This window comes from Berghia stephanieae, chromosome 14, assembly GCF_034508935.2.
Source record: "Berghia stephanieae isolate SIO BIC M18660-M18661 chromosome 14, UCSD_Bste_1.3, whole genome shotgun sequence".
NCBI lineage: Eukaryota > Metazoa > Mollusca > Gastropoda > Nudibranchia > Aeolidiidae > Berghia > Berghia stephanieae.
In genome coordinates this window covers 17,580,195-17,596,587 of record NC_088373.1, presented here as the reverse complement: position 1 = coordinate 17,596,587, position 16,393 = coordinate 17,580,195, and the positions used below count along the sequence as shown (strand labels likewise).

Sequence of the window (16,393 nt, the reverse complement as noted above, 5' to 3'; positions counted from 1 at the left end):
TTATTATTATTATTATTATTATTATTATTATTATTATTATTACTTACTATTATTATCGTTGTTGTTGTAATCGTCATCATCGTCATTATTATGATTATGGTTATGATTTTTTTTTTAATCAAGTAGTTGGAGTAATTTAATCAGTTATCGATTTATTACGAATATCTTTTATGTGTTATAATCTCGTTGTTGTTTTTCATTATTGTGCTCTTCTATTGTTTATTACTTTTTAAAATCTTGCTTTTTTCTGTTGTTGTTGTTCTCCTTGTTGTTGATGTTTGTTTGTTTGTTTTGTCATCTAAGACAAACCCGATTCATTATAAATTCATTTTTAATTGAGCGATGTACTTCCGAGAATTACTTGCCGTATTATATTGAAATTTACATGACAATAATAATAATAATAATAATAATAATAATAATAATAATAATAATAATAATAATAATAATAATAATGATAATAATGATGATAATAATGATAATAATAATAATAATAATAATAATAATAATAATAATAATAATAATAATAATAATAATAATAATAATAATAATAATAATAATAATAATAATAAATAATAATAATAATAATAATAATTTAAATAGATACTGAATATTAGACTACAATTGACATCTATTTACTGAATACACGTGGTATTTTTATGGATGTTTCTTTTTTTACGAAACCTGCCGAAACCCGACAGAGTTATGGGAAGTAGGCAGCAGTGGGGAGTGAACCTGGGACTCAGGGAAGTGAACCTGGGACTGGGTTTCGTTTTTAAAAAAAGCAATTACTTTTTTACGAAACCCGCCAATATCTGACAAAGTTATGGAAAGAAAGTAACAGTGGGGGAGTGAACCCGAGACTATGGTTTTTTGGCGGGTTTCGTAAAAAAGTAATTGCTTCATTCTCGTCTGGTACCCAACTCCCATAGTTCGGCTTCATTTCCCACTGGTATCCATCTTCCATAGTCCCAGGTTCATTTCCACTGATTTCCTCTTTTCACAGTCCCAGGTTCACTCCCAACCGGTGTGCACTTCCCTGAGTCCGGGTTCATTGCCCAATGGTGCCCACTTCCCATAACTTTTGACAATTTCGGTAGGTTTCGAAATAAAAGTACATTCTGAGCTCACTGTCCACTGGTATCAGCCTCTCGCAGTCCCGGGTTCAATCCTCATCGGTGTCCAAATCCCAGATTCACTCCCCACTGCTGCCTGCTTCCCATAACTTTGTCGGCTTTTGGCGGGTTTCGTAAAAAAGTAATTCCCCTCCCCCTTGGTATTGCTTTTTTACAAAATCCAGAGTCCCAGGTTCAATTCCCACAAGTGTACACTTCCCTGATTCTCAGGATCACTCCCACTGTTGCCTACTTCAATAACTTTGTCGGATATTGCCAGGTTTAGTCGGGTTTTGTAAAAAAGTAATTGCTTTTATGTGAAACTCGCTGAAACCCGCCGAAAACCAGAGTCTTAGATTCACTCCCCACTGGTGTACACTTCCCTGAGTCTCAGGTTCACTCCCCACTGTTGCCTACTTCCCATAACTTTCTCGGATATTGCCAGGTTTTCGTCGGGTTTCGTAAAAAAGTAATTGCTTTTATGTGAAACTCGCTGAAATCCACCGAAAACCAGAGTCTCAGGTTCACTCCCCACTGGTGTACACTTCCATGAATCTCAGGTTCACTCCCCACTGTTGTCTACTTCCAACAACTTTGTCGGATATTGCCGGGTTTCGTAAAAAAGCAATTGCTTTTATATGAAACTCGCTGAATCCCGCCGAAAACCATAGTCTCATGTTCACTCCCCACTGGTGTACACTTCACTGAGTCTCAGGTTCACTCCCCACGCTTTGCCTACTTTCCACAATTTTGCCATATTGTCGGGTTTCGTAAAAAAGTAATCTCCCCCCCCCCTCCTCCCTATTTTGTTATTGCTTTTTTACAAAACCCAGAGTCCCAGGTTCACTCCCCACTGGTGTACACTTCCCTGAATCTCAGGTTCATCCCCTCCTCCCCCCCCCCTACACTTACACGCACACACACACACGCTGCTGCCTACCTCCTATAACTTTGTCGGATATTGCCAGGTGTCGTCGGGTTTCGTAAAAAAGTAATTGCTTTTTATTACGAAACCCGCCGAAACCCAGTCCCAGGTTCACACCCCACTGGTGTACACTTCTCTGAGTCCCATATTCAATCCCACAGCTGCACTCTTCCCATAACTTTGTCAGGTTTCGGAAAAAAAACACCGTATTATAGTGCAAAACCACTATTCAGTGTCAGATACTGAATAGTGCAAAACCGCTATTCAGTATCTGATACTGAATAGTGCAAAACCACTATTCAGTATCAGATACTGAATAGTGCAAAACCACTATTCAGTATCAGATACTGAATAGTGCTAGCCATATATATATATATATATATATATATATATATATATATATATATATATATATATATAGAGAGAGAGAGAGAGAGAGAGAGAGAGAGAGAGAGAGAGAGATAGAATGAAAAAGGAGATTGAAAGTATCGGGGTGTCAACAACTCACAATGAGTCTCGAACCCTCGATCTACATACTAAATATCACAAACCGAGTGGTAAACCCCCCATTTAGACTTTAAAGCCAAACGTGGTAAAGGGTTTAGGGCATGGTTATTAAATCAAGTTGAGTTTTTACATGACAATTATTTTACTGATTTATTTATTAAATTAACAAGTTAACTCGTGACGGCCCAAGTTTGAGAGTTTTTGCCAGAATGAGGGTCATTTAAATCGATCGATATTTGAAGGACTTGTTTTTGGCTACATTTTAGCTACGTATCTTGCTCGAGTGCGACAGTTAACTGGCTAAATAAACATTCAAACTAGCGTCTACATTGTTTATTTGTGTCATCCCTGACGTCATCGGATGTGAACTTTGTTAATTTGGGTCATCCCATACGTCATCGGATGTGTACATTGTTTATTTGGGTCATCCCTGACGTCATCGGATGTGAACTTTGTTAATTTGGGTCATCCCATACGTCATCGGATGTGTACATTGTTTATTTGGGTCATCCCTGACGTCATTGGATGTGAACTTTGTTAATTTGGGTCATCCCATACGTCATCGGATGTGTACATTGTTTATTTGGGTCATCCCTGACGTCATCGGATGTGAACTTTGTTAATTTGGGTCATCCCATACGTCATCGGATGTGTACGTTATTTATTTAGGTCATCCCATACGTCATCAGATGTGTACGTTGTTTATTTAGGTAATCCCAAACGTCATGAGATGTATACATTGTTTATTTGGGTCACATTAAGGTATTCGGATTTACAGAAATTTTAAATACGTTTCACCGATTAAATTAACAACATCAACTAACATTATTGCTAATATTACTTTCGTTTTTATGTTATCGATGTGATAATTATTGCCCTGGCAAATATTTAGTTAAATGTTATCGGCAAACTGTAAATTGTATATGTCTAGCTTCTAGCCCGAACAAACCAAAAGTAGAGATAAATATTATGATAGATTAATTGATACTGATCGCGTCTGATTCAGATTTTCATTTGACCTCAGGATTAAAGTGGTCAAAACACCCATCTTCTTTCATGTAAGTATAGATCAGTGTATATTACTTCATTTTGAATTTTGGGCAAACTCTTAATTTTACCAATCAACAATCACAACAGGATCACCAGAATAATATACTGCAAGGTTAGTTCTCGATTCCAGGATCGTCTTTCAACTATGCTCACGTCTGCTTCGGGTTTATTTTCGCAGTTGATTTTCTTACCACAACCTGTTTTCAAACACGGACAACTAACTGTATGTTTCTGGGTCACGGTCAGAGGCTATAGTGGCTTACACTTCATGTTGGGCCATACAGAAATATCAACAGAGGATGTACCAAGTTACACAGACAACGTTGTTTAACAATCGACCCTCATTAAATATCGAATGAAAATTGTTCTTTCCCCGCGGAATTGCGGACTTTTTACTAGTATATAATATAGGGTGCTCGACGATTCCTTGGAATTCCTGGAATCATCATCGTATATATATATATATATATATATATATATATATATATATATATATATATATATATAGAGAGAGAGAGAGAGAGAGAGAGAGAGAGAGAGAGAGGGAGTGGGGAGAGAGACAAGATGAAAAAGGAGATAGAATGTATCGGGGTGTCAAGAACTCACAATGAGCCTCGAACCCTCGATCTACAGACTACATATCAGAAACCGAGTGTTACATCTATCATTTAGACTTTAAAACCAAACGTGGTAAAGGGTTAAGTTGAGCTTTTACACGGCGTTCATTCGACTGAATTATTTATTAAATTAACAAATTAACTCGCGAGGTCCCAAGTTTGAGAGTTTTTGCCAGAATGAGGGCCATTTAAATCGATCGATATTTGAAGGACTTGTTTTTGGCTACATTTTAGCTACGTATTTTGCTCGAGTGCGACATTTAACGGGCTAAATGAACATTCAAACTAGCGTCTACATTGTTTATTTGGGTCATCCCTGACGTCATCGGATGTGAACTTTGTTAATTTGGGTCATTCCATACGTCAACGGATGTGTACATTGTTTATTTGGGTCATTCCAGACGTCATCAGATTTGTACTTTGTTTATTTGGGTCATCCCAGACGTCATGAGGGCAGGTGTTTAATGTTTTCTGTGGAATGGTGTGAAAGATTGGCTGCTCGAAATCTTTTCTAAAAGTATTTCTGTTGATCCCTAAAGCATGCATCACGAATCCCACTTTTCCTGGGGTCTTGAACGCTGTGATCAACCGTGGCCTTCGTAAAGTTATGGCCTGACACTGACCAAACAATGACGTCAAAATGCCAGTCTTTTGCCACAAAAGAAAACGAAACGTGAGTTGTATTCAATAGTTCAACCAATGAAATAACTTGTTTCCATGAGTTCTACTAACGACAACTCACTAGGCAGTGCAAAAACCAAATAATGACGTCAAACTGCCAGTCCTTTTGGATTTCAGTATCAGGCTATAACATAACGATGGCTACGGATAAAGTCAGTCTGCCTCGCTGACTCCATTGGTAAAATATCCATACAAGTTCAAACCATGTCTTAAAGTGTTTTCATTTTGCCTTTCAAATCTATTTTCTGATTCAATATGAAGTAAATCCAAACTCGAAATTCGATGCGTTAACGCCACTGGAAAGTATGGATGAGTATAGATAGAATGAAGTTGACGTCACTCGGGTCTATGTTATTGCTTTTTTGCCATCCGCGTTTTTGAGTAATTCTCACTAAACTGTATTAATTCGACTAATACTAACGAAAGGGTGAAAATGGAAAGGCTTCGTATGGGAACAAAACAGACAATGGACGTTTCGGGTACAAACCCTTCGTCAGCACAACAATACACAAATAAACGTGGAAAACAAATAAAATATAATGGAAAATAACTTGTGTCGTCTGTACTCAATGGTGGTTGCAGTATGAATGAAATGTTAGCGTGGCGTGGGTAGAGGATAGTGTGCCCCAGGGGGTGATCTAATTGATAAGCAGAGGTCAGCGTCAGGGAACAACAAGATATGAAGTGAATAGAAAAGTGCCAGAAGACAATAGAGAATAAAAAATTTTCGCGGCGGTGGTGGGGTTTGAACCTGCGACCTTATTGGTACGACAACTCCGCCTGGCAGGTGAGAGCGTGGCTCTACAGTGTGAGCTATCCACGAACACAAAAATATTCGTTTCAAACTCAAAGTCATTACTAGATCCCTCTCTCACCCACTTCTTGAGACCGCCGATTCGTTCGTACACCACCATCGCGAATAATTTTGACCAGCAGTTAAGCTTAATAGCCAATATTCTCAACACAAACATATAACATAGAAACGATTGAGACATTGAGTATGCTCCGGTGTATGGGGTGAATTTTTTAATTCAGAAAAGTGAGTGGAGCAGGCACTTATGTTGGTAACAACAAGATATGAAGTGAATAGAAAAGTGCCAGAAGACAATAGAGAATAAAAAATTTTTTATTCTCTATTGTCTTCTGGCACTTTTCTATTCACTTCATATCTTGTTGTTACCAACATAAGTGCCTGCTCCACTCACTTTTCTGAATTAAAAAATTCACCCCATACACCGGAGCATACTCAATGTCTCAATCGTTTCTATGTTATATGTTTGTGTTGAGAATATTGGCTATTAAGCTTAACTGCTGGTCAAAATTATTCGCGATGGTGGTGTACGAACGAATCGGCGGTCTCAAGAAGTGGGTGAGAGAGGGATCTAGTAATGACTTTGAGTTTGAAACGAATATTTTTGTGTTCGTGGATAGCTCACACTGTAGAGCCACGCTCTCACCTGCCAGGCGGAGTTGTCGTACCAATAAGGTCGCAGGTTCAAACCCCACCACCGCCGCGAAAATTTTTTATTCTCTATTGTCTTCTGGCACTTTTCTATTCACTGCATATCTTGTTGTTACCAACATAAGTGCCTGCTCCACTCACTTTTCTGAATTAAAAAATTCACCCCATACACCGGAGCATACTCAATGTCTCAATCGTTTCTATGTTATATGTTTGTGTTGAGAATATTGGCTATTAAGCTTAACTGCTGGTCAAAATTATTCGCGATGGTGGTGTACGAACGAATCGGCGGTCTCAAGAAGTGGGTGAGAGAGGGATCTAGTAATGACTTTGAGTTTGAAACGAATATTTTTGTGTTCGTGGATAGCTCACACTGTAGAGCCACGCTCTCACCTGCCAGGCGGAGTTGTCGTACCAATAAGGTCGCAGGTTCAAACCCCACCACCGCCGCGAAAATTTTTTATTCTCTATTGTCTTCTGGCACTTTTCTATTCACTGCATATCTTGTTGTTACCAACATAAGTGCCTGCTCCACTCACTTTTCTGAATTAAAAAATTCACCCCATACACCGGAGCATACTCAATGTCTCAATCGTTTCTATGTTATATGTTTGTGTTGAGAATATTGGCTATTAAGCTTAACTGCTGGTCAAAATTATTCGCGATGGTGGTGTACGAACGAATCGGCGGTCTCAAGAAGTGGGTGAGAGAGGGATCTAGTAATGACTTTGAGTTTGAAACGAATATTTTTGTGTTCGTGGATAGCTCACACTGTAGAGCCACGCTCTCACCTGCCAGGCGGAGTTGTCGTACCAATAAGGTCGCAGGTTCAAACCCCACCACCGCCGCGAAAATTTTTTATTCTCTATTGCCGTCAGGGAACAGAACTTTCCAGACTATAATGGAAGATAAAAGACATATTGGTAGTAGTAGTAGTAGTAGTAGTAGTAGTAGTAGTAGTAGTAGTAGTAGTAGTAGTAGTAGTAGTAGTAGTAGTAGTTGTAGTAGTAGTAGTTGTAGTAGTAGTAGTAGTAGTAGTAGTAGTAGTAGTAGTAGTAGTAGTAGTAGAACGCTGTAGTGGAACAGTAGGGGGGGGGGGTTTGGAGGGGGCGAGGTGAAAGGGTCACGGCGGAGGTGGGGGGGGGGGGGTTTGTTGGATGAGCGAAGGGCGAATCTTCGCGAAGGAACGGGGGGGGCGGAAAGGGGAAAACACCAATAAATAGATAGATGGATAGGCAGATAGATAGGTAGATGGTCAGAAAAGAGGGGAGAGAAGGGAGAGAGAGAGAGAGAGAGAGAGAGAGAGAGAGAGAGAGAGAGAGGAGAGAGAGAGAGAGAGAAATTAATAAAAGAAAAAAATTTTTAAAATAAAAATTAAAAAAAAAAAAATTATTTAAAAAAAAAAAAAAAAAAAAAAAAAAAAAAAAGGGGGGGGGGACGGGGGGGGGGGGGGTTGGTTTGAGGCGGACCGGTAGAGAGGGGGAATCAGAGAGAGAGAGAGAGGGGGGGAGGGAGAAAGAGGGAGGGGGGGACAAAGAAAGAAAGAAAGAAAGAAAGAGAGAGAGAGAGAGAGAGAGAGAGAGAGAGAGAGAGAGAGAGAGAGAGAAAGGGTGGAGGGGAGGTGAGAGAGGGCGAGTAAACAGCCGAGTGATAGCTGGGTCTATATGTATATTAATGGATGAAAAAGTGGATGATTGGACACAATGAGAGAGAGCTAGAAGGTAGATGACTATGAACGTGGATAATCAGTAATAATTGCATATAGCTAGTAGAGTAGATAGATAGAAGATAGATATAGATGGAATAGATAGATAGATAGTAGATAGAGTAGAGTATGATAATTTTAGATAGTATGAAATAGTAGTAGTAGTAGTTATAGTAGTATAAGTAGTAGTAGTAGTAGTAGTAGTAGTAGTAGTAGTAGTGTAGTAGTAGTAGTTAGTAGTTAGTAGTAGTATTTAGTAGTAGTAGTAGTATAGTAGTATAGTAGTAGTAGTAGTAGTAGTAGTAGTAGTAGTAGTAGTAGTAGAGTAGTAGTAAGTAGTAGTAGTAGTAGTAGTAGTAGTAGTATGTAGTAGTAGTAGTAGAAGTAGTAGAAGTAGTAGTAGTAGCAGCAGCAGTAGCTGTAGTGGCAGAAGTGAGAGCAGCAGTGGTGATGAATATGGGTGACGTTGACATCTAGTGGTGGTCAATCCTGGTGTTGAGTCCGCGTGGAGTCAGCGTTCCCAACAACTTGATCAGGTGAGTTTCCCTACGTCGACGGGCGGAAGTGTCCGAATGGCAAAAACTGAGCACACACACACGCACACACTGTACATCGCAGTGGTCTGGCAGATTGAAGTGTCTGGCCACTGCTGTGTCTGCACAGTTCGATATGTCACGCAAGTGCTGCACGAATCTGTCACCCAGCCTCTTTCCGGTCTCACCAACGTAAGCAATCCCACACAGGGAGCACGTAATCGCATAGACTAGATTACGGTCAGTGCAAGTAAACGGCCGCCTGATGTCCCAAATCTTGTCTGGAAAGCTGACTCTGTCATACTCCCACAGGTGCCCACAAGTCTTGCATCGGGGTCGCATACACGATCTGGCTTTAGGTCCATCCCTAGGTATGGGTTCCAGGCGGCTTCTGACAAGGAGATCCCTCAGGTTACGATCCCGTCGATATGCTACCAACGGGGGTTCTGAGAAAACTCTGTGGGTGTCTTCGCCCGCCTGGAGGATCCCATAGTTCTGCAATAGGATGTTCCTCACTTGATCGGCATGGGGGTGATGCGTACACAAGATCCGGGTATTGTCTGACACTCCACCTGGAAGGCCGATTGTGTCGGCTATCTCGTGCCCCACTGAGAAGGTATCGCAGTTCCTCGATGCGGTATTTCAACGTATAGTTCCCACCCTGCCATCGTATATCAAGGACACTAACCATGCTCTTGGTGTCATTGACGAAATTCGATTCCAGGATGAACGTCCACGGCTAATTTTCACCATGGATGTGAAGGCACTGTACACATCCATACCGCATCATGACGGACTGCGTGCCATCAGGCATTTCGTCGACCGCCATCCATTACCAGGGATTTCCAGCAACAGCATTGTGAGGCTCACCGAACTTGTGCTCACACTCAACACTTTTGAGTTCAATGATGTATTTTTCCATCAGATCTCAGGTGTTGCGATGGGTACCAAGATGGGTCCCTCATATGCTAACCTCTTCATGGGCTACCTTGAGGAAACCTTCTTCCATCAGTACAGTGGACCTGCCCCCGAGCTGTTCAAAAGGTACATTGACGACTGTTTCGGCATTACGTCATTGACCCACAGCCAGTTGAAAGGGTTCATCCTAGCGATGGACTCCTTCCACCCGTCCATAGAGTACACTTATGAGATTTCAACCTCTGAGGTGAACTTTTTGGACATCAAGGCTGTATTGACCAGCACGGGAGTACGGACCACTGTACACTACAAGGAAACGGACAGTCACAGCTACCTGCTCTATCGGTCATCCCATCCGGTGAAGTGCAAAGACTCCATCCCATTCAGTCAGATACTCCGCTTACGGAGACTCTGTCTGGAAGATGATGAATTTGCGCTTCAACGTGATCGCATGCTCGATTTTTTTAGGGCACGGGAATATCCCGAAAGGGTTTTGCTTAAGGCTGTCCGGAAAGCCAGCCTCGTGTCGAGAGAAGCAGCAATGAGGCCTCGCAATGCCAGGAAGCAGGAGACACAGCGTCCCATTTTAGTCCTCACGCATCACCCCCATGCCGATCAAGTGAGGAACATCCTATTGCAGAACTATGGGATCCTCCAGGCGGGCGAAGACACCCACAGAGTTTTCTCAGAACCCCCGTTGGTAGCATATCGACGGGATCGTAACCTGAGGGATCTCCTTGTCAGAAGCCGCCTGGAACCCATACCTAGGGATGGACCTAAAGCCAGATCGTGTATGCGACCCCGATGCAAGACTTGTGGGCACCTGTGGGAGTATGACAGAGTCAGCTTTCCAGACAAGATTTGGGACATCAGGCGGCCGTTTACTTGCACTGACCGTAATCTAGTCTGTGCGATTACGTGCTCCCTGTGTGGGATTGCTTACGTTGGTGAGACCGGAAAGAGGCTGGGTGACAGATTCGTGCAGCACTTGCGTGACATATCGAACTGTGCAGACACAGCAGTGGCCAGACACTTCAATCTGCCAAAACCACTGCGATGTACAGTGTGTGCGTGTGTGTGTGCTCAGTTTTTGCCATTCGGACACTTCCGCCCGTCGACGTAGGGAAACTCACCTGATCAAGTTGTTGGGAACGCTGACTCCACGCGGACTCAACACCAGGATTGACCACCACTAGATGTCAACGTCACCCATATTCATCACCACTGCTGCTCTCACTTCTGCCACTACAGCTACTGCTGCTGCTACTACTACTACTTCTACTACTTCTACTACTACTACTACTACTACTACTACTACTACTACTACTACTACTACTACTACTACTACTACTACTACTACTACTACTACTCTACTACTACTACTACTACTACTACTACTACTACTACTACTTACTACTACTGCTACTACTACTACTACTACTACTACTACTACTACTACTACTACTACTACTACCACTACTACTACTACTACTACTACTACTACTACTACTACTACCACTACTACTACTACGACTACTACTACTACTGTTCATACTACTAAAAGTACAACTCTACCTACCTACCTATCTATCTATCTATCTATCTATCTATCTATCTATCTATCTATCTATCTATCTATCTATCTATCTATCTATCTAGCTAGCTAGCTAGCAATCTATCTACTGATTATCCACCGATTCATAGTCATCTACCTTCCTAGCTCTCTCTCATTGTGTCCAATCATCCACTTTTTCATCCATTAATATACATATAGACCCAGCTATCACTCGGCTGTTTACTCGCCCTCTCTCACCTCCCCTCCACCCTTCTCTCTCTCTCTCTCTCTCTCTCTCTCTCTCTCTCTCTCTCTCTCTCTCTCTCTTCTTTCTTTCTTTCTTTTCTTTGTCCCCCCCTCCCTCTTTCTCCCTCCCCCCCCTCTCTCTCTCTGATTCCCCCTCTCTACCGGTCCGCCTCAAACCAACCCCCCCCCCCCCCCCGTCCCCCCCCCCCCCTTTTTTTTTTTTTTTTTTTTTTTTTTTTTTTTTTTTTTTAAATAATTTTTTTTTTTTTAATTTTTATTTTAAAAAAAATTTTTTCTTTTATTAATTTCTCTCTCTCTCTCTCTCTCTCTCTCTCTCTCTCTCTCTCTCTCTCTCTCTCTCTCTCTCTCTCTCTCTCTCTCTCTCTCTCTCTCCCTTCTCTCCCCTCTTTTCTGACCATCTACCTATCTATCTGCCTATCCATCTATCTATTTATTGGTGTATTCCACTTTACTATCGCATCGTTCCTTCGCGAAGATTCGACCTTCGCTCATCCAACAAACCCCCCCCCCCCCCCCACCTCCGCCGTGACCCTTTCACCTCGCCCCCTCCAAACCCCCCCCCCCCCTACTGTTCCACTACAGCGTTCTACTACTACTACTACTACTACTACTACTACTAACTACTACTACTACTACTACTACTACTACTACAACTACTACTACTAATACTACTACTACTACTACTACTACTACTACTACTACTACTACTACTACTACTACTACTACTACTACTACTACTACTACTACTACTACCAATATGTCTTTTAACTTCCATTATAGTCTGGAAAGTTCTGTTCCCTGACGCTGACCTCTGCTTATCAATTAGATCACCCCCCTGGGGCACACTATCCTCTACCCACGCCACGCTAACATTTCATTCATACTGCAACCACCATTGAGTACAGACGACACAAGTTATTTTCCATTATATTTTATTTGTTTTCCACGTTTATTTGTGTATTGTTGTGCTGACGAAGGGTTTGTACCCGAAACGTCCATTGTCTGTTTTGTTCCCATACGAAGCCTTTCCATTTTCACCCTTTCGTTAGTATTTTACGATCACCGGCTTCAGGCAGCCCTTACCGTTTTGTATTAATTCGACTATAAACGTTCAGGTTATACATAGTTTTGTAAGTTTGTCCTGTACTTCCGGATGGCAATGTTGTGAGCTTCTGAGCCAAGCGCATACTATCTATAGATAGTTGGCACTTGGCTAAGAAGCTCACAACATTGCCATCCGGAAGTATAGATAGTATGCACTTGGCTAAGAAGCTCACAACATTGCCATCCGGAAGTAAAACGGACTAAAACACACAGCTGTGTGTAACCATAATCTTTTATAGTCTGGTTAATACAATTTAGTGAGAAGTACTCATAAACGTGAATGGCAAAAATATAAATAAAACAATATCAAAGACCTTTGTGACGTCATCTTCTTTCTATCTATAAATAGTATGCGCTTGTCTGAGAAGCTCACAACATTGCCATCCGGAAGTATAACGGACCAATACACAAAACTCTGTGCAACCATGAACTTTTATAGTCAGTTTAATACAGTTTAGTGAACATTACTCAAAAGAGCGGATGGCAATAAACAATAACAAAGACAGACATGAGTGACGTCAATTTCGAACTATCTATAACGATCATTCAGTGCCGCCAAGTGACCAATTGTGAACACAATGTTAACTCTCGACCCCCCATCCCATCCGACCCCCTCCCTGCCCCTTTTCAATTTCCACACAGAATAAACCGACGCAAACCCTTTCCATCCCTGTTTTACCGTAGCCATCGTTATGTAATAGCCTGATACTGAAATCCAAAAGGACTGGCAGTTTGACGTCATTATTTGGTTTTTGCACCGCTTAGTGAGTTGTCGTTAGTAGAGCTCATGGAAACAAGTTATTTCATTGGTTGAACTATTGAATACAACTCACGATTTGTTTTCTTTTGTGGCCAAAGACTGACATTTTGACGTCATTGTTTGGTCAGTACCAGGCCATAGCTTTACAAAGGCCACGATTTGACCCGCCCGTAAATCTCGTGATGAACACACGTGTAGAGTGTTCGTATGACCCTGAACGATATGAAACACGTGTAAAAAATATACGGTAAATCTACTATTTCATGATGCAAGGCAGCGTCTTTGATTTTTTATAGATGGTATACGCCTGTCTAAGAAGCTCACAACATTGCCATCCGGAAGTATAAAGTACCAACACACAAAACTATGTGTAACCTTGAACGTTTATAGTCTGGTTAATACAGTTGAGTGAGAATCACTCATAAACGAAGATGGCAAAAAAGCAATAACAAAAATCTGGGTGACGTCAACTTCATTCTATCTATAGATCGTGAATAAGTGAACATTTGAACCAGTTGTATTTTCCAATGAGTAAAGAATAATGAGGATGGTCTGGTGCAATCTAAAATTAAATTAAATTAAAATTAAATTGAGCTTTTATATAGCGAAATATCCACTCAACGTGCTCAAAGCGCTTTACAGGGGGTCCCTGGTCAACAGCAACATTTAACATGTAGGACGGGACATAACGCCTGTTAGGCGATATTACAATTTTTCGGACAAAGACAACGCTGTTACCGGCCAGGTACTCATTTTACACCTGAGTACGGTGAGAGAATGTGAGTAAAGAGCCTTTTCCAAGGACTCAACTATGCGCCGAGCGCGAGGCTCGAACCCAGGACCTTTCGATCCGAATGCGAGTGTCATACCACTAGACCACATAGCCGCACATCTAAGCGACCTTGTCAAATTATAATGAAATTTATCAAACGGTTTCAAAGAGTAGTGTTAAGAAAACAAATCTAGAATTCACCGTAGCCATCGTAACATATAGCCTGACATTGACCACAAAATGACGTCAAAATGCCAGTCTTTGAGGACAAAAGATAACAAATCGTGAGTTGTATTCAATAGTTCAACCAATGGGACCACTTTTTTCCATGAGTTCTACTAACGGCGGTGCAAAAAACAAATAATGACGTCAAACTGCCAGTCCTTTTGGGTTTCAGTGTCAGGCTATAACATAACGATGGCTACGCTGACACTGACCAAATAATGACGTCAAAATGCCAGTCTTTTTGGGTTTCAGTGTCAGGCTATAACATAACGATGGCTACGCTGACACTGACCAAATAATGACGTCAAACTGCCAGTCCATTTGGGTTTCAGTGTCAGGCTATAACATAACGATGGCTGCGCTGACACTGACCAAATAATGACGTCAAAATGCCAGCCATTTTGGGTTTCAGTGTCAGGCTATAACTTAACGATGGCTACGAATTCACGTGAGGAATGCTAAACATTTCTGGTTTCTGGTATAAAAGTTGGACTGTCACATTATGATGTTTCTTTGAGAGTTATCGATTATATGGGGATTCTATATCGATATGGGAATCGATATGGATTTAAAAAGAGACAAATGCAGGGGGAAAATGCATTTCCGGTGATTTTAACTGTATACTATCCGTCTACGTCATCTCGTTCATGCCGACATAAAACCGTTTGGAATTGATGGGTCACATATTTTGACTGTTACAGTCTGATGGCCTTCTTCTATGCCCTGTACAGCTATGTGGTCTAGTGGTGTGACACTTACCGTCGGGGTGGAAGGTCCTATGTTCGAGCCTCGATCTGAGCGGTAATAGTCGAGTCCTTGGAAATGGATCTTTACTCACATTCTCTCACCTTACTCAGATGTAAAATGAGTACCTGGTCGTTAGCAGCGTTGTCTCTGTCAGAAGAAATGCAATATCGCCCAACAGGCGTCATGTCTCATTCTTCATGTTAAGTGTTGCTGTTGGCTCGGGGCCCCCTGTAAAGCGCTATAAGCAGGATTAATGGATATTTCGCTATATAAAAGCTCAAGATTTTTTGTTTGCTGTTTTTTCCAGACATTGCTCGTGGCCCTCGTCCAATCAGCGTCCACCGTTGGCTGGAAGGATTCAATATGGCGGCTTGTTGTCGCTTCCAAACTTGTCTAGTTTGGTTCCAGGTATATCATCCAGAAAAACAAATCATTGTAGATCTTTGTTTTATCTCTCTCTCTCTCTCTCTCTCTCTCTCTCTCTCTCTCTATCTATCTCTCTCTCTCTCTCTCTCTCTCTATATATATATATATATATATATATATATATATATATATATATATATATATATTTATGTATATATATATATATATATATATATATATATATATATATATATATATATATATATATCTCCCTCTCTTCCTCTGTCCCTCTCTCTCTCCCTATGTCCCTCTCTCTCTCCCTCTATCCCTCTCTCTCTCCCTCTCTCTCCCTCTCTCTCTTTCTCTCTCTCTCCCTCTCTCTCCCTCTCTCCCTCTCTCCCCCTCTCTCTCCCTCTCTCTCCCCCTCTCTTCCACTCTCCCTCTCTCCCTGTATATTAGTTCATACACTTATAAAAGACAACGTCTTACATACAAATGACTACATGACTTAGTGTTAGCCTATATTACACATCACTACATGACTTAATGTTAGCCTATATTACACATTACTACATGACCCAGATAGCATTGTACACCATGGTACGGGGATTACCATTCTATAAATAGTTTATTTTTGTTTATAATGGTGCTTACGTCCTTTCACCAAATGACGTCAGTATTATTAATCGTTAACTTTTAGTAAAATATGATTTTTACAAATATAGAGCTGCATCATTTCAATACATTTGACAATGTTTTTGAATTCAGAGATCACAAAATCAGAATCGATTGAGTGGTAGAATAAATTATTCCTTTCATTCTCGGGGTTTGGAATTCGAACATTGTTGTCAGCGATCTTTCGCTAGCTCGTGCAGCGATTGGGATCACATCAGGAATAGGGAACAAAAGAGTGGTTCTAATCTCATTGGAAGTGTAAAATAACTCTTCTAGAGTACTGGACACATACATTGTATAATTGATCTTCAGGTTTCAGAGTGAAGGCATCTTATTTTTCTAATCGAAATCATATTAACTTATGCTGGTCGTCAATAAAGATCATCCATCCTCTCTCTTTGACGTCCTG

General features: G+C 41.0%; 1 protein-coding gene across 1 annotated transcript in view; it reads left to right on the top strand.

Annotated features, from left to right (window-relative positions):
* LOC144959517 (sarcospan-like) overlaps positions 1-16,393 on the top strand; it is a 37,302-nt gene that overhangs the window by 9,075 nt on the left and 11,834 nt on the right. Inside the window, exon 3 of the mRNA XM_078892132.1 lies at positions 15,251-15,351. Coding sequence (XP_078748258.1) covers positions 15,251-15,351 — 101 coding nt within the window. The remainder of the gene's footprint in view (positions 1-15,250; positions 15,352-16,393) is intronic.